This window comes from Lutra lutra, chromosome 5 (genome assembly GCF_902655055.1).
Source record: "Lutra lutra chromosome 5, mLutLut1.2, whole genome shotgun sequence".
NCBI lineage: Eukaryota > Metazoa > Chordata > Mammalia > Carnivora > Mustelidae > Lutra > Lutra lutra.
In genome coordinates this window covers 96,890,275-96,913,232 of record NC_062282.1, presented here as the reverse complement: position 1 = coordinate 96,913,232, position 22,958 = coordinate 96,890,275, and the positions used below count along the sequence as shown (strand labels likewise).

The 22,958-nt window shown below is 40.3% G+C and overlaps 1 protein-coding gene across 13 annotated transcripts in view; it reads right to left on the bottom strand.

Annotated features, from left to right (window-relative positions):
* The window catches only part of MAST4 (microtubule associated serine/threonine kinase family member 4), a 568,037-nt gene that overhangs the window by 116,299 nt on the left and 428,780 nt on the right, over positions 1-22,958 (bottom strand). For all 13 annotated transcript variants that reach the window (XM_047728882.1, XM_047728886.1, XM_047728883.1 and 10 more), the window contains one exon: positions 9,806-9,894. In XM_047728882.1, the coding sequence (XP_047584838.1) occupies positions 9,806-9,894 (89 nt within the window). The remainder of the gene's footprint in view (positions 1-9,805; positions 9,895-22,958) is intronic.

Below are 22,958 nucleotides of genomic sequence, written 5' to 3'. Positions count from 1 at the left end.
ATGGAAAAATGTTCCATGCTCAAGAATTGGAAGAACAAATATTATGAAAATGACTATGCTACCTAAAGCAATCTACACGTTTAATGCAATCCCTATCAAAATACTGTCCTTTTTTTTTTTTTTTCAAAGAAATGGAACAAATAATCCTAAAATTTATATGGAACCAGAAAAGACCTCAAATAGCCAGAATAATGTTGAAAAAGAAAGCCAAAGTTGGTAGCATCACAATTCCAGACCTCAAGCTCTATTACAAAGCTGTCATCATCAAGACAGTATGGTACTGGCACAAAAACAGACACATACATCAATGGAACACAATGGAGAGCCCAGAAATAGACCCTTAACTCTATGGTCAACTAATCTTTGACAAAGTAGGAAAGAATGTCCAATGGAAAAAGGATAGTCTTTTCAACAAATGGTGTTGCGAAAATTGGACAGCCACATGCAGAGGAATGAAATTGGAGCATTTCCTTAACACCACACAGAAAAATATACTCAAGATGGATGAAAGACCTCAATGTGAGAAAGGAATGCATCAAAATCCTTGAGGAGAACACAGGTGGCAAATCTTCAAACTCAGCCACAGCAACTTCTTCCTAGAAACATCACCCAAGGCAAGGGAAGCAAGGGCAAAAATGAACTATTGGGACTTCATCAAGATCAAAAGCTTTTGCACAGCAAACAATCAACAAAACCAAAAGACAACTGACAGAATGGGAAAAGATATTTGCAAAGGATGTATCAGATAAAGAGCTATCTATATCTATAAAGAACTTATCAAACTCAACACCCAAAGAACAAATAATCCAATCAAGAAATGGGCAGAAGACATGAACAGACATTTCTGCAAAGAAGACATCCAGATGGCCAAAAGACACATGAAAAAGTGCTCCACATCACTCGGCATCAGGGAAATACAAATCAAAACCACAATGAGATACCACCTCACACCAGTCAGAATGGCTGAAATTAACAAATTAGGAAATGACAGATGCTGTTGAGGATGCGGAGAAAGGGGAACCCTCCTGCATTGTTGGTGGGAATGCAAGCTGGTGCAGCCACTCTGGAAAACAGCATGGAGGCTCCTCAAAAAGTTGAAAAATCTACCCTATGACCCAGCAATCACACTACTGGGTATTTACCCTAAAGATACAAATGCAGTGATCTGAAAGGGCACGTGCACCTGAATGTTTCTAGCAGCAATGCCCACAAGAGCCAAACTATGGGAAGAACCTAGATGTCCATCTACAGAGGAATGGATAAAGAAGATGTGGTATATATATACACAATGGAATACTATGCAGCCATCCAAAGAAATGAAATCTTGCCATTTGCAACAATGTGGATGAAACTAGAGGGTATTACGCTTAGCGAAATAAGTCAATCAGAGAAAGACAATTATCATATGCTCTCCCTGATATGAGGAATTTGGGAGGCAAAGTAGGGAGTTTGGGTGGGTAGGGAAGGAAAACATGAAACAAGATGGGACTGGGGAGGGAGACAAACCATAAGAGACTCTTTTTTTTTTTTTTAAAGCCTTCCTTCTATTTACTCAGCAAAGTTTGTTTTTTTTTTTTAAAGATTTTATTTATTTACTTGACAGAGAGAGATATCACAAGTAGGCAGAGAGGCAGGCAGAGGGGAGGGCGGGGAAGCAGGCTCCCTGCTGAGCAGGGAGCCTGATACGGGGCTCAATCCCAGGACCCTGAGATCATGACCTGAGCCGAAGGCAGAGAGGCCTTAACCCACTGAGCCACCCAGGTGCCCAAGAGACTCTTAATCTCACAAAACAAACTGAGGGTTGCTGGGGAGAGGGTGGCAATGGAGAGGGCTGTTGGGTTATGGACACTGGGGAATGTATGTGCTATGATGAGTGCTGTGAAGTGTGTAAGCCTGACAATTCACAGATCTACACCCCTCGGGCAAATAATACATTATATGTTAATAATAATAAAAAAAAAAGCAATGATCGTGTTAAAAAAAAAAGAAAAGAAATAGTATATGATTTTGCAATTTCACTTCTTGGTGTCTATCTGAAGGAAACAAAGTCACTAAGAAGATACGTGTAGTCCATGTTCACTGCAGCATTATTTATAATAGCTAAAACATAGAAACAACCTAAATGTCCATCAAGAGATGGATACATAAAGAAAATGTGGTATACATATAATTACAGGACTACTAATCAGCCATTAAAAAAAGAAGGAAATTCTGCACATGCAACAACATGAATGGATCATGAGGAGATTATGCTAAATGAAATAATTCTGAGAAATACAAAAGGCCCATCTTCCAACTGTAAGATAAGTTCCAGGATGTAATGTTAACTAAACCCACCTTGCTGTACAAAACTGTACTGTATATTTAAAGCTTCTAAAAGAGTAAATCCTAGAAGTTCTCATCATAAGAAAAAATGTATCACCTCGAGGCACCTGGGTGGTTCAATCAGTTAGGTGTCTCCCTTCAGCTCGCGTCATGATCCCAGGGTCCTGGGATCAAGCCCGTCATTGGGTTCCTTGCTCAGCAAAGATTCTGCTTCTCCCTCTGTTCCTCACCCTGCTCATGTACTCTTTCTCTCTCTCAAATAAATACATAAAATCTTAAAAAAAAAAAAAAAGCGAAACCTACATGAGGGGATGGATGTTCACTAAACTTACTTCCCAATAGATGCAAATACCAAATCATTATGTTGCACATCAGAAACTAATACCATGTTGTATGTCAGTTATTTCTCAATTAGATGGAAAAAAAACTATGCTATTGTTTGGCTTATATTGTGGAACCTAAAACTCTATACCATGAGTGCTGGCAAGGGTGCACTAACACAGAAACTTCAACAGCCACATGCACACATAGACACATGTGCACACACCTACAGGAGAAAGGACAAGAAATAAAATGTTAGCAAGGGGTCGTGTAACTTGATAGGATATTCCTATCTTCCATGACATTTCTCCTCTTTCCTACAAACTATCAGTTTTCACTGTTATAATCAGAATATTCCATTTTTTTAGCCACACCAGCCTGGAAGATCAGAATCATGGACACATGGCCTGTTGCATTTCTTAGGAGATTTTACACTTCATCTTTAAAATGGCACCGCATCATGTGGATGTTAGTAAACGATTAAGGACTTGGTTGGCACTCGGCGCCCACATTTCAGGTTTTGCTAAATCCGTTATTGCCCAGCTACACACCTTCCAAGCTTAGGGTTCCCATTCTCAGCACAGTAAGTAGAGAAGTTCCCCACTAACACTGGGGATGCTCTCAGGGACACCTCTGGCACCCTGGAACCCTTGCTCCCCCTGTTCTACCCCAGATTATCTTCTCTGAACTCCACTCCACAATGTTTATTTTTTCCCTGTCTCTATCTCATTGCCAGACTACTCACTTCCAATTCTTTGCATCAGCAATACCTGTCTGCAGAAACCCCTGTGTGTACCCCCGTCCTATTCAGAATCCCGCCTGATGAATGAGAACACCAATACAGCACAAATGCACGTTGTAAAGTAGGCTCACCCCTTCTCACATGGGGCTCAAGAAGAAACTCCAAAACAAGTTCCAAAGGGGAAGGTACTCACCATTTTCTGAACTAAGAAAAACCCTACTGAAAAAATACCCACGGTATCTCATAGTTTCTCCCTTAATGCATGCAGTGGGTCGTTAAGCCCACGCCTCCTGGCCCCCAAGAGGCGGGGAAGAAGGAAGATGATGAAACGTGAACCACAATGTCCACAGGGACTAGTCACACGAGTGGGAAGTGCAATGGTTTGTTGTGCTGCCCAACCCCCATGCACCCATCCCAGTGCTGTTCCATGTGTTCTAAGTTTCTCCGTGGAATAGAAGCTCTCCAGTTCTCTGATTATTTCTGTCTCTACAGGCCCCCTTTAGTTCAGTTACAGCTTTGAAAAAGGGCCTGGTGAACAGTGCGGCAACAAATAAGCCGGTGACTCACCCTTCAGACATGAGGTACTTCATTATTATAAAATAATTTATGAACCTTTTTCCAACAACATACTAACCTAACCTTAGGGATATTTCCTGTCTGTAACAATTCCTAGCATTGTCCAATAGGAATGTGAGACTCCTTTCCATCTTTCCTTCCAAAAACATTCTTATAAATGAATCTCAACAGTTACCTGCAAATTCCTGGTAAGAACAACTTCTGAAGACACAAAAGGTTAGGTATTTTGGAAGGGGGCAACGTGTGCTCTTAGGACTTAAAAGGCCTGGAGTCACTACCCAATCAGATAAGCCTTTTCAAAGAAAAAATGTGCTCTGGCTGATGGCAGGCAAAGTTAGAGACCTGAAGCATGAGAAGGACTGGCTGTGCCAGCGGAGGCTTGCAGGGAGAGGACCGTGGCCTCCAGACGGTGAAAGCAGCCTCTGGCCAATGGTCAAGATGAGACAGGGATCTCATTCCTCTACCCGCAGGGATGTGAATCTGTTCACAACCTCCACGAGCTTGGAAACAGATTCTTTCCTCGTCTCCAGATAAGAGCCCAGCCCAACAGACACTCTGATTTTGGACTTATGATACTCTAAGCAGAAACACTGGGTGAGGGGTCCTTAGGAACTAGGAAGTTGGGATTTCCCACCTTTCTTTGATTTTGGCCTTCTGATAGCTTGAGAATCCCTTGAGCTCAAGCAAGTCAAGGGTACCCAGATATCTGCCCCACAGAAGCATAAAATTAATACACAGATGCTGTTTTAAGCCAGTACATTTTTGGTAATTTATTACACTACAAGAGAAAACTAAGGTGGGTATTGTTTTGTTTTCTTTATTGGCTTATTTTTAGAGGCTTATTTTAGTATAAAACCACTGTATGCTAATTTCCCTACCTTCCTAGTCCCCAAAGATTAACAGTGCTAAGTCTCTCCTTTCTCCTTCCAAAACTGCCTATGAATATGCATGATATACAAGTGTGCCTATATGCATCTATGCTGTCTAAAACACACACACACGTAGAAAATTACACAGTGTATTTTTTCACTTAACCACCCATCTTGAGCATCAATCTAATATCAGAACATGAAAGTCTATCTCTCTCTTTGTAACAACCATGCAGTGCTGGGCTATATGTCTGAATCATTTTCTACAAAACCAGTCCCCTACTGAAGGACACGTTAAATGATGAAATGGTAAAACTTTCCATCTGCGATTTTACAAGTTACTAGCCTTGTTATTTTCTGTTTTTTTGCAAGAATCTCACTAGATTACTTCCTAGAGACGAACTGGCTGAGCCAAAGGGTAAATGCAGTTGCAGTTTTCACCAACAGGACAAACTGCTACAACCAAAATGGTAGCACCAGTCACATCATTGATACTGAGGTCACGTGGCAGGGCCTCTTTCTCGACAATCTTGCTGTCTTCGGAGTCTGTCAGTTTTATAAAGTTTTTGACAATATGTCAGGTGAATGATACTCTACTATGGCTCATGTTTCTCTCATGATCGCAATGAATCATTTCATACTTTTGGGGGGACATTTTGATCTGTTTTCTATGATGTGCCATTGACATCTTGGGTGCATTCGCCATTTTCCTATCAATTTATACAAGCTCTTTGTGCCTCTGTTAAGACAATCAGATACTTATCTATTACAGGCATAAAAAGATTTCTCAGACTTCGTTTCCTTTTGATTTTATTTACTACAGAGAAATCTTCATGTTAGGGGAGATACACTAGTCTTTTCCTTTGGAGCTTCTGGATTAAATTTCATGCTTAAAATCTTCCCAGAACCAGGAGCCTGTGATTTTCTGCCTTTGTTTTTTTTTTTTTTTTTTTTTAATGGGACTCCTATTCACTGCTCTTTTAGGAATCCCTCGCTCTCAACAAACACTATTTTGTTTGTAGAGATAAGCTCCAGAACACTATGCCGGGCTCTCTTTCCTTAGAGCCCTACTGACACATCCGCACAAGTGAATTCACGTTCTCATCTCTAACAATTCATTTGACAGGGGATTAATTCATGTGTCAGTGATGAGTGGCCTGATTCACATAAGCCTGACCTAAAATAAATAAATAAATAAAAAGTCTAACTTTATCTTTGGGTCAGTAAGCACTGAAAGATGGTGGTTTTTCTTTCTCTTGTGTTTTGTAAAGACATTTGGGAATTCTCTCTGGCATTCTTTGTCTCAAACACATGACACAGAAGACAGCAACGGGAAGGAAGAGGCGATGAGGCAAGGTGAGTGGGCAGGCATTTACCATCATCAAGACAGGAGGACTGGTCTTTATTTAATTTACATTTTCCTCCTCTTATTATACATAAATAGGAAACTACCAGATTGTGATAAATACCATGTCTCACAAATTAAGTCTGACAGAGTTCTACAGGTTCTGAGCAAATAAAAACCTGTTAGCTCTTCGACCTGAGGGAAAATGCTGTCAGAACCTGATAGACAGGCTTCTCTCTGCCCACTCCTCTGATTATGTCTGAAGAGAAAAGAATTCAAGCTAAGTCTACATAGAGAAAAAGAAAAATAATTAAAAGGATCATTAAAGTCTTCACCACATTTTCTCTACTCTCAATATTAGCACTGAAGAAAATCACAGCAATAAAAGACTCATCAGCGGGCACATAAACTAGGGTACAATTACTACAGAACACTACAGAGAGGAGTAGGATTGAAGTTTTTAATCATTACTGAATTACACATAAGAAATAAAATTCATGATACACTTAGCACTTGTATATATTCCCACAACTCTTCAGGAAGAATGTAAAGAAACAATTCCAGGGGCATCTGGGTAGCTCAGGCGCTTGAGCATCCAACTCTTGACTTCAGCTCAGGTCATGATCTCGGGGTCATGAGAACGAGCCCTGCGTCAGGCCCCATGCTGGGTGTGCGGTCTGAATGAGATTCTCTCTCTCCTTCTCCCTCTGCCTTCCCCCACTGCCCTACATGTGCATTTGTTCTCTCTCTAAAAAAATAAGACTGCAACTCTCTTTTTTTTTTTTAAAGATTTTATTTATTTATCTATTTGACAGAGAGAGAGAGAGAGCACACAAGTAGGCAGAGAGGCAGGCAGAGAGAGAAGCAGGCTCCCCACTGAGCAAGGAGCCCGATGCGAACTCCATCCCAGGACCCTGAGATCATGACCTGAGCCGAAGGCAGCGGCTCAACTGACTGAGCCACCTAGGCGCCCCAAGACTGCAACTCGTAAAAAAAAAAAAAAAGATAGAATTCCAGCCCCAAGTAGGTATTTGGCCTTGCTTGCCCCTCTGTCACCTTTCACTGTTCTAACGATAATGTAAATATACATCTCCATGGTATAAACGCTAATGACAGAATTAGCTGGGTGGTCATCAAGGAGTTGTGGAAATCCACTATTACCAACTGCTTCCCCCTCCCCCAGCGATATCTCCCTCACACCTTCTCAGAGGTAATTACTACCATGAAATCAGTCTTTTTTTTTTTTTTTATTTTTTTATTTTTTTTTTAAAGATTTTATTTATTTATCTGACAGACAGAGATCACAAGCAGACAGAGAGGCAGGCAGAGAGAGAGAGGGAAGCAGGCTCCCTGCTGAGCAGAGAGCCCGATGTGGGACTCGATCCCAGGACCCTGAGATCATGACCTGAGCCGAAGGCAGCGGCTTAACCCACTGAGCCACCCAGGCGCCCCTGAAATCAGTCTTTAAAAGGATTATGTTTTCCTTTAGGCTCTTAAAAGAAATGTATATACATGTTTAAGAGTATATGTGGGTATCCCTAAACAAAATACTGTTTATAGCTTCATGCTAACCTTACATGAATGGTTTCAACTAACTTTTTTTGCAAGTTGGCTTTTGCTGTCCAACACTCTCAGAGTTGCGTCCATGCAGACAGGTGTGGTGTTAATATTTCCTTTGTGCACAGTGTTCTGTGAGGACTATGCCACAACTCATTTACCCATTTTTCAACCGAAAGCTACTTAGGGGGCTTCAGATGTTTCGCTATTACAGTGTGGCTACGAGGAGTCTCGACCATGCCCTCTTGTGTATATGTGCAAGAGTTTCTCTCAAGTTCTACCTGAGAATGTTATCTCTGAACTTCAGTGGTCTTGCTTTAGTATCACAATTTTATCAACTCTTGTTTTACCTTTTTTGCTTTGCCATCTTTTATTTATCACTAAAGAGAAAATAAAGTTTTGTTCCAAAGGGGCAACTATCTCTCTCTCTTGTTTCTTCTCCCAAACCTGTTACTGTTAACTCCCAATCTCAATTTGAAAGCAACCCCTGAGCAAAAGGATTGCCTTCAGGAAAGAGGCAGAGTCTTATTTTTAAATAGGAAATGAGTATCATCTGAAAGCCCACTGGGGTTAGAGCTTCTACGAGAGTACAATGATTTAGGGCTTACTCATCCTTTCCACCCGTCATCCTTCACAATCCTCAAGACAGCTTCTCAAAACACAGATCCTCCTCAAATCCTTGAAAGGCAATCAAAATCCAAATCCCTTGTACTCTCTTTCACCTCTTTTTCCACCTTCATGTTTTCTTACAATCCAACAAGCATGCCCCACTCCAGAATTACACTGGTAATTCCCCTTCTCTCACCCCATTTCTACCAGCCCGAGTCTTGCTTGGCTTTCAGCATCCTGACTAAGTGGCTCCTTCAAACTCTCCCATACTTTCCTGGTTGGAATTAACCCTTCTCTACCTTGCAACATCACAGATAATTAAAAATAACAAACAAAAAACCACAAAACCCCCCCCAAAAAACAAGCAATCAAACAAACAAAAAAAAAAAAAACCAACCCAACATTCATAGTAATCTTCACTACACAGTTTTTCTAATATGGCTATACCTTGCTTATAATTGGTACTTGAGGCCAAGGACTCATATCTTAATATTCACTATCCCTATAATGATTATAGATGTAATAAATAAGTTATATCTGCCATTTCCAGGCAAAACCTGAGATAAACTCTTGCACACATACTAGAGAAGATATATCCTAGACTGTTACTAGCAGCATTATTTGTAACAGGGAATGTAAGTAACGGGTAAGTTTAACTTTAGGGAGAATAAATGCTGAATGGTTCTGAAGGAGGTTAAGACACGTGGCCTCAAAATATGGCATCCTGACCAACAGTGTTTTAAGCTGAAGAAATAGGAGAAATGGCATGTGCAGGAAGGTTCTGTGCATGTGCACCTAAAGCAAAGGAGCGTCTTGATTCCTGAAAACAATGGATAGAGGATTGTGAATGTACAGCTCTTGCTCAATTTGCCCCGGTTTACTAGTTAGCTCATTTCTGCCCTGTCCTTGCACAACTTTTCACTCTTCCTCAAACCTAGCATCAATTCACTCAGGTCAACCATGTCTCTGGGTTTCCATTCCCTCATGAAGGCTTCTGTGTCACAGAAATCTTCATTAAATAAATGTGTTTGCTCTTCTCTTGTTAATCTGTCTTGGGTTAGGAGGTTCCCAGTGGAGAACTTAAAAGGGCAGGGAAAAAGGTATTTTTCCTTTTCTAGAGTTCTGAACACTGATCCTCTTCATGTGAACTAACACATCTGCATTCCCCAGAGATAATCCCAACATGGAAACCTGTCTTGCATGATCCACAGATTTAGAAATGGAGAAATCAATAACTGAAAAAGGATCCCATATAAAAAAAAATTCTCAATTTCACTGGCCCAACACTCTGAAAGAGAGGATGAGGTTTGGGCTAACTTATCAGAAAGAACAAAGTACTGATAAAACAAAAGGAAAACCAAGATAAGCGGGAAAGACACACCTGAATTTAAAAATGCTCGGATTATTTTAAGAACCAGCAAGAAGAAGGAAGACACAACTCAAGAAAGGGTAAGTCATTACCTGCATGAGCAGAGAGAGGTGAGTGTGGTCGAGGCAGTGCTGGTGACTGTCCATTGCCTATCAAGCTTTTCCGGTTGCTTGTTCGGCAACTGTGAAAAGGAAAAACAAAATCAAAGTTTTAAAAAGCACATATAACGTCACTAATGTCCAGGTATATTCAATATACACAGATACTAGAGGTTCAGCAACCTATCTGCTCAGGCTGTGGCTTAAAGCTTTGCAAGTTAACACGCACTCACTAATATTTGAGGGGTGGCTGCTCCCTGAATATTAGAAAATATAATGTATTCATATTGCATAACACCATCAATATGTTTCACCACCAGTGAGTTGTAATTAAATGCCTTCTTTCTGCTCCCGACTGCAAAGAGGTGACACGCCATACACCCAAGTGATAAATTAATGATTCAAATCAGCAAACCACAGGTAGCACCTCTGTTGACATGAAATTTCTAATACAAAATTACTTGCAGTGAAGCGCAGTGACATTCATCTTACAATGATTCACTAATTAAAAATCTAATTATTTAGACAAATTTCCTATTTGTGCCTTTTGTCAATAGAGCAGCCGATGCCCAAGATGTATTTCACTACTGATTCATTTTTCATCTTGAATACTCCATTCAAATTCCTCATTAAGGTAAATATTTTGGAATCATAAAAATGGACCCTAGTTGATATTACAATAATAGTGAAAGCCTTTTGCCAAAGGCACACTACCTACTCTTTTTATCCTGGGTATGCACTCAATAGAAGCAACCTGCTACATTCAGGCAAAGGACAACTACATTTTCCTGTTTCTGCCTGGACCAAGTTATAAAATACGTATTTGGATTCGCAGACAACTCTCACAAGCAGCAAAGAATAAGATAAACACGAAACTGGCTGATGATGACGCGAAAATTATCTCCCCTTCATGTACTTTTCCTTCAGCGCAGACTGGCACTGTATTCTCTATTAGCAGTAAAGCAGTGAGAAAAAGGGGAGTAAAAGCCAGCAGGTTACCCCACCGAATTCACCTATAATAAGGTTCAGGGCACTGTCATTCTACCCTCCTACACTTGGGCTGCCCTCAACTACCACTGAAGGTTTATCATAATCTCTTCTTGAGTTCAGAATTTACCTGTTTTAACAGGCACTTCAAAGAGAAGTTTTCACATGATTTCCAAATTAGATACCATGGACATATTTGAGACTTTGCATAGAATATTTGAAAGGAACATTTCTCAATATTCAAATAATACATTTAAAGACCAAACTCAATTTCTTTCAGCAATATTGACTTGGGAACCAATCCTCTCCCTTAAAAGTTTGCTGCTTATTATCATTTGTCAACATTCCCTTTATTTATAATTTGTTAAGGTCAGGCTGCATCATTTTATTTTCCTTACCGAAACAATCAACATCCCTTGGCATTTCTGTGAGTGTAATTAAGATCACGTTTAGTCAGCCTTAAGAAATTGCTGATTAAGAATAGACCCTTGAGGGGCACCTGGGTGGCTCAGTGTGTTAAAGCCTCTGCCTTCAGCTCAGGTCATGATCCCAGGGTCCTGGGATCGAGCCCCACATCAGGCTCTCTGCTCAGCGGGGAGCCTGCTTCCTCGTCTCTCTCTGCCTGCTTCTCTGCCTACTTGTGATCTCTATCTGTCAAATAAATAAATAAAATCTTTGAAAAAAAAAAAAAAGAATAGACCCTTGATACTTAATTATAAAGGTGGACTGTGATACTATCAACTCATCTATCAAGAACTATATATGACCTATTAAATTCAAAATTCATAATCATTAAATCAGATAGTATGATTGTTTTAAAAAGATACTTTATAATTTATTTAGTGTTAATTCAAATTGATGTCTTCTTTCATTCCAATACAGGAATAGTAAACATATCAACTTGTTAATGTTAATAAAAGAAATTACAAATGACAGATTTATACCCTGGAAATCTCAGCTAAGTTATTTGTTAACTTAACCAAATTGACTGAAATATGAGTTAACTGCTAGAAAGATGGCTATATTATTTTTTTACATTTAGTATTTGATCTAAATCACTTATGAAGATTTTCTCTTGACATTCAATTACTAATGTTCATATACATAAATAAAGTTTTCAGTAAGAAATGTAAATCAATAGAAATAGTAACCTAATGAGGGATACAGGTGAAACATAAGAACTTAAAATCTAAAAAATGGCATTTCTTGAAGAAAACCTTAAAAAAATTGAATCTTCCCAACAGACATATAGAATGACTAGTACACTACTATGGGCAAAATAAATAGACAATGATTTAAATTTAAAACAAAGAAAAAAGAAATTTTCAAATTATGTCAGTTACTTAAAGCCTACCAAGAAAAGGCAGGAAAGTTCTGATTTTAAAAATGTGACTAAAAAAAAAAAAAATCACAAAGAAATCTCTAAATAAAACCTGGAAATAGAATATACTTGTTTGCTTACTCTAAAAAATATTAAAATACAAAGTATAAAAATATGTTAAGTTTAAATTACATTCATCCTTTTTTGCCTACTCTCTAAAAAGACAGTCATCTTTACAAACTAATGATTATGAATGCAATTTAGAGCAAAAGAAAAAGGATTCTTCATCTATGATATGGGAACAAGGAAAAAGTTAAAAACAAGGCACAGGGAACAGGTTTTATACAAAAACTTAAATAATCAGAGGCATATCTTATTGACAAATGCTACGAGCAATCAAAGTTGAAACGGTCTTCTCTAACCTCTCTATGATCTTGAGCATGAAGGTAGAGAAAGTATTAAAATTAAATAGACTTGAATCTCTCAACAATCAAACAGGAAGCTTTTAAACATGAAATACAAAACCAGACTTTATAAAAATACAGATTCCTATGAATAAAATCTCCATACTCATGAAGTAGTGTCTTGGCCTCACAAATAAATTTATTTATTGCTAAAATCCTTAGGGTAAAGAGGAATTTTATACTGTATTTAACCCCAAAATACCTAATTCTTGATATATATATATATAATGTAATATTATATCTAATATATGTAAATACATATATATTTACACATATATACATATGTGTATATATGTAATATATATGTATATATGTATATATGCATATGTATATGTATGTGTGTGTGTGTATATATATAAAATGTAATATTAGTGCTTTTAAAATCCTGGGGTCCCAGCGCCTGGGTGGCTTAGTTGGTTAGGCAACTGCCTTTGGCTCGGGTCATGATCCCGGAGGCTGGGGATTGAGTCCCACATCGGGCTCCTTGCTCGGCAGGGAGTCTGCTTCTCCCTCTGACCTCTCCCCTCTCATGCTCTCTCTTTCTTTCTCATTCTCCCTCTCTCAAATAGATAAATAAATAAAATATTTAAAAAATAAAATAAAATAAAATCGTGGGGTCCTCTGTGATATTCTGTAGACAACTTTCCATGAGTGGGGGACACTGGCATTCATCCAATCTCAATACAGCTTGCTTCCAATACCTCTGTCATCACCTCATTTTATTGCTCTAGGTACCTGGTTCCCAATGAATGAATTGAAATCTGGTTTTAAGGGCACCTGAGTGGCTCAGTCAATTGTGCCCGACTCTTAAGCTCAACTCAGGTCTTGATCTCAGGACTGTGTGTTCAAGCCCCACACTGAGCTCCACGCTGGGGATGGAGCCTAGTTAAAAAAAAAAAATGAATTAAAACAAAATCTGATTTTAACCCATAGTAAAACAATTTTTAGCTGGCAGGACCCATGAGCATTCACTATCTATACCGCCACTGCACCTGGCACAGCCCACAGTGATGACACGGGTACAAAATGCTGAGTGGACCTCTCAGCACCTGAGAGGCACATGGTATCCAAGCACAAAATGAGCTCCCCACATGGTGGTGACTATGCCACACTCATTTAATCCATAAAGTGAAGAAAGAGGAGGTTGATACGCTGCCCCATGGACAAAATCCAGGTTCATTCCTTATCCCCAGCATGACTGAGTCCATTCAGCCTTCCTTGCTTTTTCTCAAGCAGGGTCATCCCAGGAAAAAACAGGGGATGTCCTGCTAGGTAAGACAGAACTACCACTTCTACCGCAGCAGAAAACTCAACTTGTTTAAAACTGATCCTCGTCTAAGCTTGTAGAACTGTCTCCAGTTTTTGGCCTTTGGAACAAAGGTCATAGGATTGCAGAAGTCAAACTGAAGAACGGTCATACACTCAAGTTTCAGCTCTGCATCCCATAGTGCATTCTCTCCGCTCCACTCTTCAGAAAGGAATGGAAGCCCTTTCCCCTGACTCTGCTTGGATGTGGGAGCCAAACACAGGAATACCCAAAGAGGCACATTCGCCTCTTTGGTTCTCCGCCTGAAGCAACACAGGGAGGCATGCCACCTCTGCAGCACATGCATACTTTGTGCCATCAGTTTGGAAGGTGACGCAATGACATAGATTCTTTACTTGCAAAATCGGAACTGAGCCCAAGCAGCAGCCAGAGACAACCTGAGACCAAGGCAAACAGTAGACCAGGACAGAGAATGATGATGCTGAGAAAGTACTTCTCTTTACTTCATTCTTTGGTTCCTCCACCCATGCACAAACTATACACACGCAACACACATATAGTACAACAAATACTGCTGACCGTGGACCTGGGATCTGAGAAGAATGGGAAGTGGAAAGACAATGGAAGTACTTCGGGGTGGGTGGGGCTGGGAGGCAAGGCAGGGAGAGACAGAATGACCTGGAGGAACATGACAGCTAGATGGGCACAGGGTGTGGACATACTGTAGGATGACACCAGGCTAGCACAAAAAGAACTGTTTTGTCTGCCTGGTTTTTGGCTCTGGCAGGTGAAGTGAGGATTGCACAGGGCACGCCTCCTGCTCCGAGTTCACTGTTCCCATCACAAAGCATTCTACAAGGAGCTGGTCCATTTCCTAAAGAACACCAACAGAGCCTCCCACTTGCCAGGAAGCTAAAGAGACAGATCCTGTATCTTATTTTTTTTTTTTTCGAAGTTTTTTTTATTTATTTGAGAGAGAGAGAGCATGCAGAGGGAGAGCAAGAGAGAGAGGAGACTCTCCACTGAGCAGGGAGCCCAATGCAGGGCTCGATCCCAGGACCCTGTGATCATGACCTGAGCTGAAGGCAGATGTCCAACCGAATGAGCCACCCAGGTGCCCTGAGACAGGGCCTGCATTTTACCATCTAAGTCAGGCCTGACTCAAAAGTGAGGTTAGAGTGGTATGTGGGCTGCCTTGCAAAGGAGAAGAGAGGAATGTGATGTACATATCTTGGGTCCAAAGCAATAATATTCTTTATCTGCGCAGGTTGTCCCTATGCTGAGGGTTCCAATGAAGGGCTTGGCGGGACCGGCAAACCTTTCACATCTGAATCTGTCAACATCTCTCCTGGCCAAAGAACCTACTAATTATCCCCAACCAGGTGTATAAAAGTGGAAGGCCCACCAGAGTATAGCCTTTTGCAACTGTTCTGAGTAGCTGAGCTCCAGCTTCATTTTAAATTACACTCATTTTGAGACATGAACACTCATCACGTCTGACCATAGCACGACACATGGCAGAGGGGAAACCCCAATAGGCAGTAATTTCTAACATTCCGAGCTGATTTGAGAGGCCAAAGCTCAGGATGACGTATGAACAGCCATGACTGAGGGGTGGTGATCGCGCAGTGGACTGCAGGGGGAGGGCCCCAGGAACTCGGATGCTAGGCTGTAATTTATTAGTTCATCTTGATGAAAAATCGGATAAATATGCACAGTAGACCAATTAGAGACCAAAGCTTTACTGGATGTGAACATCTGTTCTTCTGAATACCTTAATAGAATCAGAACATTTGAATATTCCTTCAGTGAAAAGGAAAGCTCCAGGGGAGGAAAGTGGGCATGACTAGGAGACAAATGGTCCAGCTCACGGGGTTCAGCTGACTACATGTTATAAACTGGGCCGGCTTCAGTTTCCCTCACTGTACAATGAACAGGCTACACCAAGGGAGAAAAAGAGTGATACATTTATTTTTCTTTTGTCTAAGATGTTTTAAAAATAGAGAAAATATAGAAAAATATTAATCTCCACAACTTGGCATGAAGAACCGTATCATTTTGTCCTATTTGTTCCTAATCACATAGTAGAGAGAGGGGGAAGTGTACCCTTGGACATGCAAACCAATCAATATTTTTCCACTCCCCAACCAGAGAACTACTAAAAATTGTGGCTTATATCTTTTTTGGAACTTGACCACACACACGTGCATCAGATGAACAACACCTCTGTACATGTTCACAGTTTCACTAGTGGTTTCCCATACCAGGAAGAAATGACAAAGATGGGGGACTGCACAAAAGGGATGAATGGCTTGCCTTTCAATGGCTTGTTAGGCTTTATACAGTGGACCACCGCCCCCCGCCCCTCCCAGGGACTACCTGATTCTCTAAGAATGGACAGCTTCCATGGTCTTTCTATTGACTAGACTATTTAAAAACTCTGTAGGGGGAGAAGTTAAATTGTAGAAAACTGGTAGTAAGGCAGGGATTCTTGTTTATAAAATGCAAATGAGTTTTGTATGGTACAGACATAACTCATAATCTCCATGGAGAGATGATCCTGAACACTTAATAGCACTGTCCTACAAGATATTAACCAGTTCTGCACCTACTGGCAAATTCATGTCATCACTCCTATTATATATATGTGTGTGTGTGTGTGTGTGTGTTTCACAATCCTTTAATCTTTTTTAATAGGTTACTGCTACCCTCATTAATTAGTAACAAATAAAATCTTTAACATACGGTCATTTTATATTTCTAGGACAGTCGTGTTTTTTGACTTTTGTATAAATTACACTTTAGCTCATACTATAAATTATAGGTATTCTGCAACTTACTTTTTTCACTCAACATATGTTTTTGAGATTTAACCATGGCAACATAAATATATGGGTCTAATGCATTCCTTTTTTAGATTATTCACTTGAAGCAAATTTTAGAATTCTTAAAACACACTGAAATTATATATATCATGGACATTTCTTTCTCCTTTTCTGCAACACGAAAAGATCACTTCTATGTGTTCGCAAATCGGAAAGCAAAAGCCTTGGGAAGTATCTTTGAGGCTGTATTTTGAAACAAAAATTATATTAAGCACCATAAAGCAAATCTTCCTTAAAATCTGTGGACACCTTCCCCCAAATCCTGCTTATTCCTTCAGAGGCTGCTCTGTCCCCATCTTCACTTCTGCCTTCATACTATTGTCTTCTCCTAGAAGATTTACGTCCCTCTGATGTAAATCAGTCCTCCTAGTCTCTCAGTAATTCATTCAACAAATTACTTTTTGAGTCCCTAGTACATGCTAGATATACTCTAACTAGTAAAAATCCCTGCTACCCTCCAGGGACTTCCTTTCTGGAGAAAGAAGCAGACCGTAAACACAGTAAATGAGTACAACTTATACTATACTATGGGAGATGGTGAGGACATTTATGGTGAGAGAGATAGCGATGGAGGAAAAGAAAATAGGAAGTAGGACAGGGAGTGGGGAGTGCTGATATGGGCCATCTCAGTTGTACAGAGGTGGTCAGGAAAGGCCTCTTGGAGAGGTGAGGAGTGAATGAGACCAGAAGGAAGAGGCAACCAGCATTCACAAAGAGAAGCAAAGGCCCTGAGACAGGAGCTGAGTGAGGCAGCAGCAAGTGGCCAAAGAGATAGTGGAGAGAGGGCAGAGACAGATCTGTAGCAGCATGCGAGGCCAGAGTGTGAAGTCTCAGTTGCTAGCCCAGGTGAAAAGGAATGGTGCTGGAAGGTTCCAAACATAATGTGACTTTTGTCTAAAGAGGAAGGTTTAGGCTACTAGATTGAAGTAACCAAAGGAGAAAGTCAGCAGGCCAGTTAGGAAGTTAAGCTGATATGCTCATCAACTCCTGTGATTATAGTTTACAATAATATAAAATAATATAGTTTACAAAAATATAGTTTAAATATTTTATTTAAAAACTAACTTTTATCAAAAATGGCTCGCAAACTCAATGTGAGCATGATGCCAGTCCATGCTGTCTTGTACAGCACCAAACAACAGGAGAAAGAGCCAGTGCCCGTCGTGGGGGGACAACCAAGCCTGAGTGCTACCAGGCTCAGCGTAACTGCACCAACACCATGACCTAGTTCCCACAGTCATTCAGGGAATGTAATAATGACTACAACTGATGTTATCAGCTGGATACTCAGACTTAACTTTCCCATTAGTGGAAAAACTCCTTTTTCAAGGCATTAATTATAATGGAAATGAATAGCTGTTCACACTATTTTCACCTATGAGCAAAAAATTGGGGCTGATTACATACCTAGAAGAAGGCATAGGTCTCCCAAGCTTTAAAAAATTCTCAGGAAAATCAACAAGAAAAAATATATATTACTGTATACAGTACTTCTTGGACATATATCTAATCCTTTAAGACAACCCGTAATGAAGTCTGGCCCAATTTTCTGTCTTCATAGAGGAAGAGAGGATATTAGAAGACACTATTCGGTATAACAGATAGCAATGGAATGTCCTTTCCCACAAACAAACTACTATGAGAGATAAGAACATGAAGAAAACATTCTCCAAGTGTTTCAAGTATAAATGAGATAAGAATAATTCACAGTAACTGACTTCTAAGGGCAGAATCTGAAAGACAGGTACAAAACAAAATGTGTTGCTGTTTCAAGCGAGACACAGAATCCCAATCAGCTTTGAGACCTATTTCCATAAATAATAAGCACTAGAATTTGATAGTATATACCATGCATGGCAAATTGTCCTTCCATTTCATAGGTTTTCTCTAAATAATCCCTTCATCTCAGAGATCTGCCTGGCATAAAATATTCTTACATCCTCTTTCTTTTTAGTCTGATTTCTGACTGTCTGAAAACAAGACATAGCAACGGAGCTATTTCTACGTGGCTGACATGGTGAGCTCTAATGTCGTATGTGGGTCACTCAGCTGATGGGGGGCTGACATTCACCACATTGTTTCAGAGGGATCCTGGCAAGCAGAGTACCCAGCCTGGAGTCACTCATTTGTTCAGTAAACATAACTGGGTATTTTAAATGGAGCTTATAATCTAGGAGGGGGGATGAGTTCCTTGACACCAAACATTGTATTTTATATACTAGCAAATCTCTTTGGGTACCCAGAATGCAGAAAATAAAAATGATTTCAGTAAAGATTCAGTAAGTATTTTTGAATGATGAATCCTTAGTTAATTAACTTTAATCACTCAAAAATATTTACTGAATCTTTGCTGAAGATGTTTCCAGTCGTTAAGAAGTTTATAATTTAACTTGGAGGACATAGTGTCGCTTGTAAGATTCAACTGATCCAAGATGATATAATACAGTCTAATACTACCTCCTTGATCAAAGCCATGTATAACTGAGAAAACACAAAAAACTGATGGGACTGTGGGGCTGAATCTATGGCATGACACATCTTACTGGAACAACCTACATAACACGTTTTGAATAAAATTACAATGGGATAATCAGTGGAATTAAAAGAGGTTTAACATGATGCTCAAAGTCAAAGAGGAGCTGGTAGTGATGGGGTATTTATAGAAGCAGGGTGCGCTGAACTGCTAAAAATGTTAGAAGTAAAAAGTAATTCAACTGGTGGGGGAACCCGAGAAAAAATTTTTAGTGCAATTTATCTGCAACAAAATCTAGGAGGTACCTAGCCCATACGCCCCTCAGAAATCCTCAGACTTCCATGTATCTGAATAAGGACAGCTGAGGGCTAGGAAAGTCAACAATGAGACACAGATGACTTGTGAACTTAAGATTCCTCAGGGAGGACACAAAAGCTCAAACCTTACATGGAAGACACAAAGTAAAGACTGTTCCTACCTGGGATGAGGGTGTGAAGAGAATGTTGGGAGGGCAAAGTGATTAATTTTGATCTAGGAGTTGAAAGACATGTGCTGTATCTTGGGAAACTGCTCCAAGGGTGATCTGGCCAAAACACCGTATGGAGTCATTCAAATCTATGGTGTCATCTATCCTGCAAAGCTGAAGAGCTGCTATCACCTGGCTGGGCCCACCAATGGCTAGGCTATCAGACTGGCAAAGAGAGACAGATTGGGGAGCAGTGGCCCTGGTTCCATAATTGGGTGAAGGGCCAGGGTCAAATACTTTTGAGACTCATGCAAGCCTTTGGTTGTTCCCAGGGCAGCTGCAGACAGGGACCAAAGGTTAAGTCTACAGACCTACTGGGGAGTTAAAAAAGAATAAACAAAATACAAATACAAACCAATGTTTCCCTAAACTTACGCTGTGTGTGTCTGTGTGTGTGTGTGTGTGTGTGTGTGTGTGTTGCAGAAGGGGGATGGACTAATTTGTGACTTAAAAAATTTTTTTTAAGTTCCCATGTTTCATACTCAATATGGATGAAAGTTATGACTTGATACATTTTTTCCTAAGGAGCAGAAAACCAAGTGCAAAGTCCAACTACAAAAGTTACTGTTAATCAATTTAATTTAATAACATTGAATTCTCAGTTGGCCAATGATGAGGAAATAAATTTTTAAAAAGCCTTAGAAAGTGCCAGCAGTACCAAATCAGAGTAAACTCATCACATTGACTTTCAGGAAAGACCACAATAAAGTTTTACTATGAACTTCTTTCTCCAGTAGCTACTGGTCTCTAACTTTTATCGCTTTTAAGAAATGCTCCACACCTTTAGAAAGCTCAATGGTAAGATTTTCTTACTTCTAAATTTTACTCGGGCATATACAGAACAGCTGAACTGTTGTATGTAATGCTGTTTTACCCACTCCAGACTTCTCCATCCAGAAATGAAATCTCAGCTTCACTTGCTATACCCAGACACTTTTAATTTGGTGGATATATTTTAGTCTGGTAGGGTAATTTAGCTACAGAGCTAAACACTACCCATTAAAAAATCAAAGGGTCTGTTCCTTCTTCCTGGTTCAGAGGATCTTGGGGCCGCTCGGTTCCGACCCACAAAAGGGAGGCGAGTTTGTTTCTGTAAACACCCGATCTTTCATGACACGCAACAGAAATGTATGTCAGACATGGGATGAGCAGCACAACTATTTAACACCACTCCAGGTCTAGAGCATTCTGCATTTACCACGATTTGGCAGAACTGCCTGCCTACGAGTGAACCGTCCCTGAGTCCACATGCCTCTAGTCAGAACACAAACGCACACGTGTAAGGCCGACAGCAGAGCTCCACTTTGTTCTCTTCCGTGAGGAAAAGTCATGCGGCACAAAGCCATTATCTTTCTGTTCAGTATGTTTTGTTGCTAGCTGTGCCTAATTCTGTATCTTGCAAAATGACATTCTGTTAATGACAGGAATGTCAAAACCGTGGTGATGGGCAGGAGTAGAAGAAAACGTTTCCTAGATGGAGAAACAACAGGAAAACTGCCAAATGGATGTGAACATTAGTTGTGTGTTCATCCCATACTTAAAGCACTCACACCCCACCCCTATTTGTTCCTCATAGGAAAAGGATGGAGCCCTCTAAGGAGGGAAGAACAGCCTATCTTGGTGAAAAGTGGGGCGGGGGGTTGGGAGTCAAAGCATGTTTTCCTTTAATTAACTGGACAAATGTCTCCCCCCCCCATTTGTATTCATTGATGTTTTCTTAGTGGGCCTCTCATTTTGCAAAGATGAAACTGGCCACAAGGCATCGATTCTCTTGGTAAAGACAGGAGGGCTGGAGAGATACCAGACGATGCTGACTGGTGAGTTTGTTACCCAGTATTCAGTGTGGGTAGCAAATTCACCTTGCTCTTGCCATTTGTGGGCTGAGCAATAGAAGAGTAGCTCTAGAAGATGACATGCTGTCTGCTAAGGCAGCATGACCAAATAGTGGTAAACAGGGCCGAGGACGGGAGGTCAGGTGGCTCTCACAACCAGGGTACTGTCAAAGTCGGAACTCTGCATTAGACAGAGAAATACATTTAACTACTACTTACATGGGTGTATAAAAATTCTATCCCAGAGAGAGAGCTAGATCTTTTTAAGATTTCATGGAATGCTATAAAATGTAAGGACTTGTTCTTGGTAGGTCGGTTTTCCAATTCCAACCCTCTTAAGCCCCAATTCACCATCCTGTAGAATAGGGATAAGAATACGAACTACCTCAGAGGCCTGGGTGGAGATTAAATGAGATAATGCATGTAAAGAAACTGTCATCACAGCACATGGCACACAGCAAGTGCTTCATAAACAGGAGTTGTCCAAATAAGACGTTTTGGTCTCTCTTGCATATGTTCTTTCACGCGTTGATGTTTTAGTACCTACAGTGCAGCCCTGAGGCTTTCCCTCAAGGATCTTAGAACAAGAGGCATTAAGATTACCCACAGAATTAACTTCTAAGGGCAGGACAACGAATTACATAAAAGGTAAAGAGGCTAGATCTAAGGCGACAGGACTTGATGATAGCAAATGAAAATACTAACAGTTACAGAAAAAATGTAGCAACACAAAGGTTTATCGGTTGGCTTTTAAAAACACAGAGAAACAAAAGCTGCGGAATCAAAAGTTCAAGTGTCAATCCAAGCAATGACCAAGGGCTTCAAACTGGCAATGTCAAGGTGGAGGGACATATAAGGGGCCCCACCCACTCACTGTTTCAGACCAACTGTCAAAACCACGTGCATCGGTCCCCCTTTGCCCAATGCCATCCATCATCTCAACCACGTAGCGACCATCCTCCCCAAGCAACCTTCTGGCTAGCTTCATGGAGAGGTATACCCAAACATGAACAAAAACAGCAATAGTAACTGCTAACTTTGACAACTATTGAATACGTGCCAAGAAACAGTTTAATTTTCATGACAATCCTGTAAGGTGGGACTTTTTTTTTTATCCCTATCTAGCAGATGTGAAAACTGAAGAACTGAGAAGTGTAGAGGCTTCTCTGACAAGATCAGATGAGTAGCACGAGGCAAAACTGGAATCAAATCCAGGCAGTCTGCCTTCAGAACCTGTGCTTGCAGTGATCTTGTGCAAGTGTCTATAAGACAGAGAAAAAGAACTCTGCAAGCTCAATAATGACTGTATTTATTTATTTTCAGGATTTTATTTTTTATCTGTCGGAGAGAGAGAGCTCACAAGCAGGGAGAGCTGAACACAGAGGGAGAAGC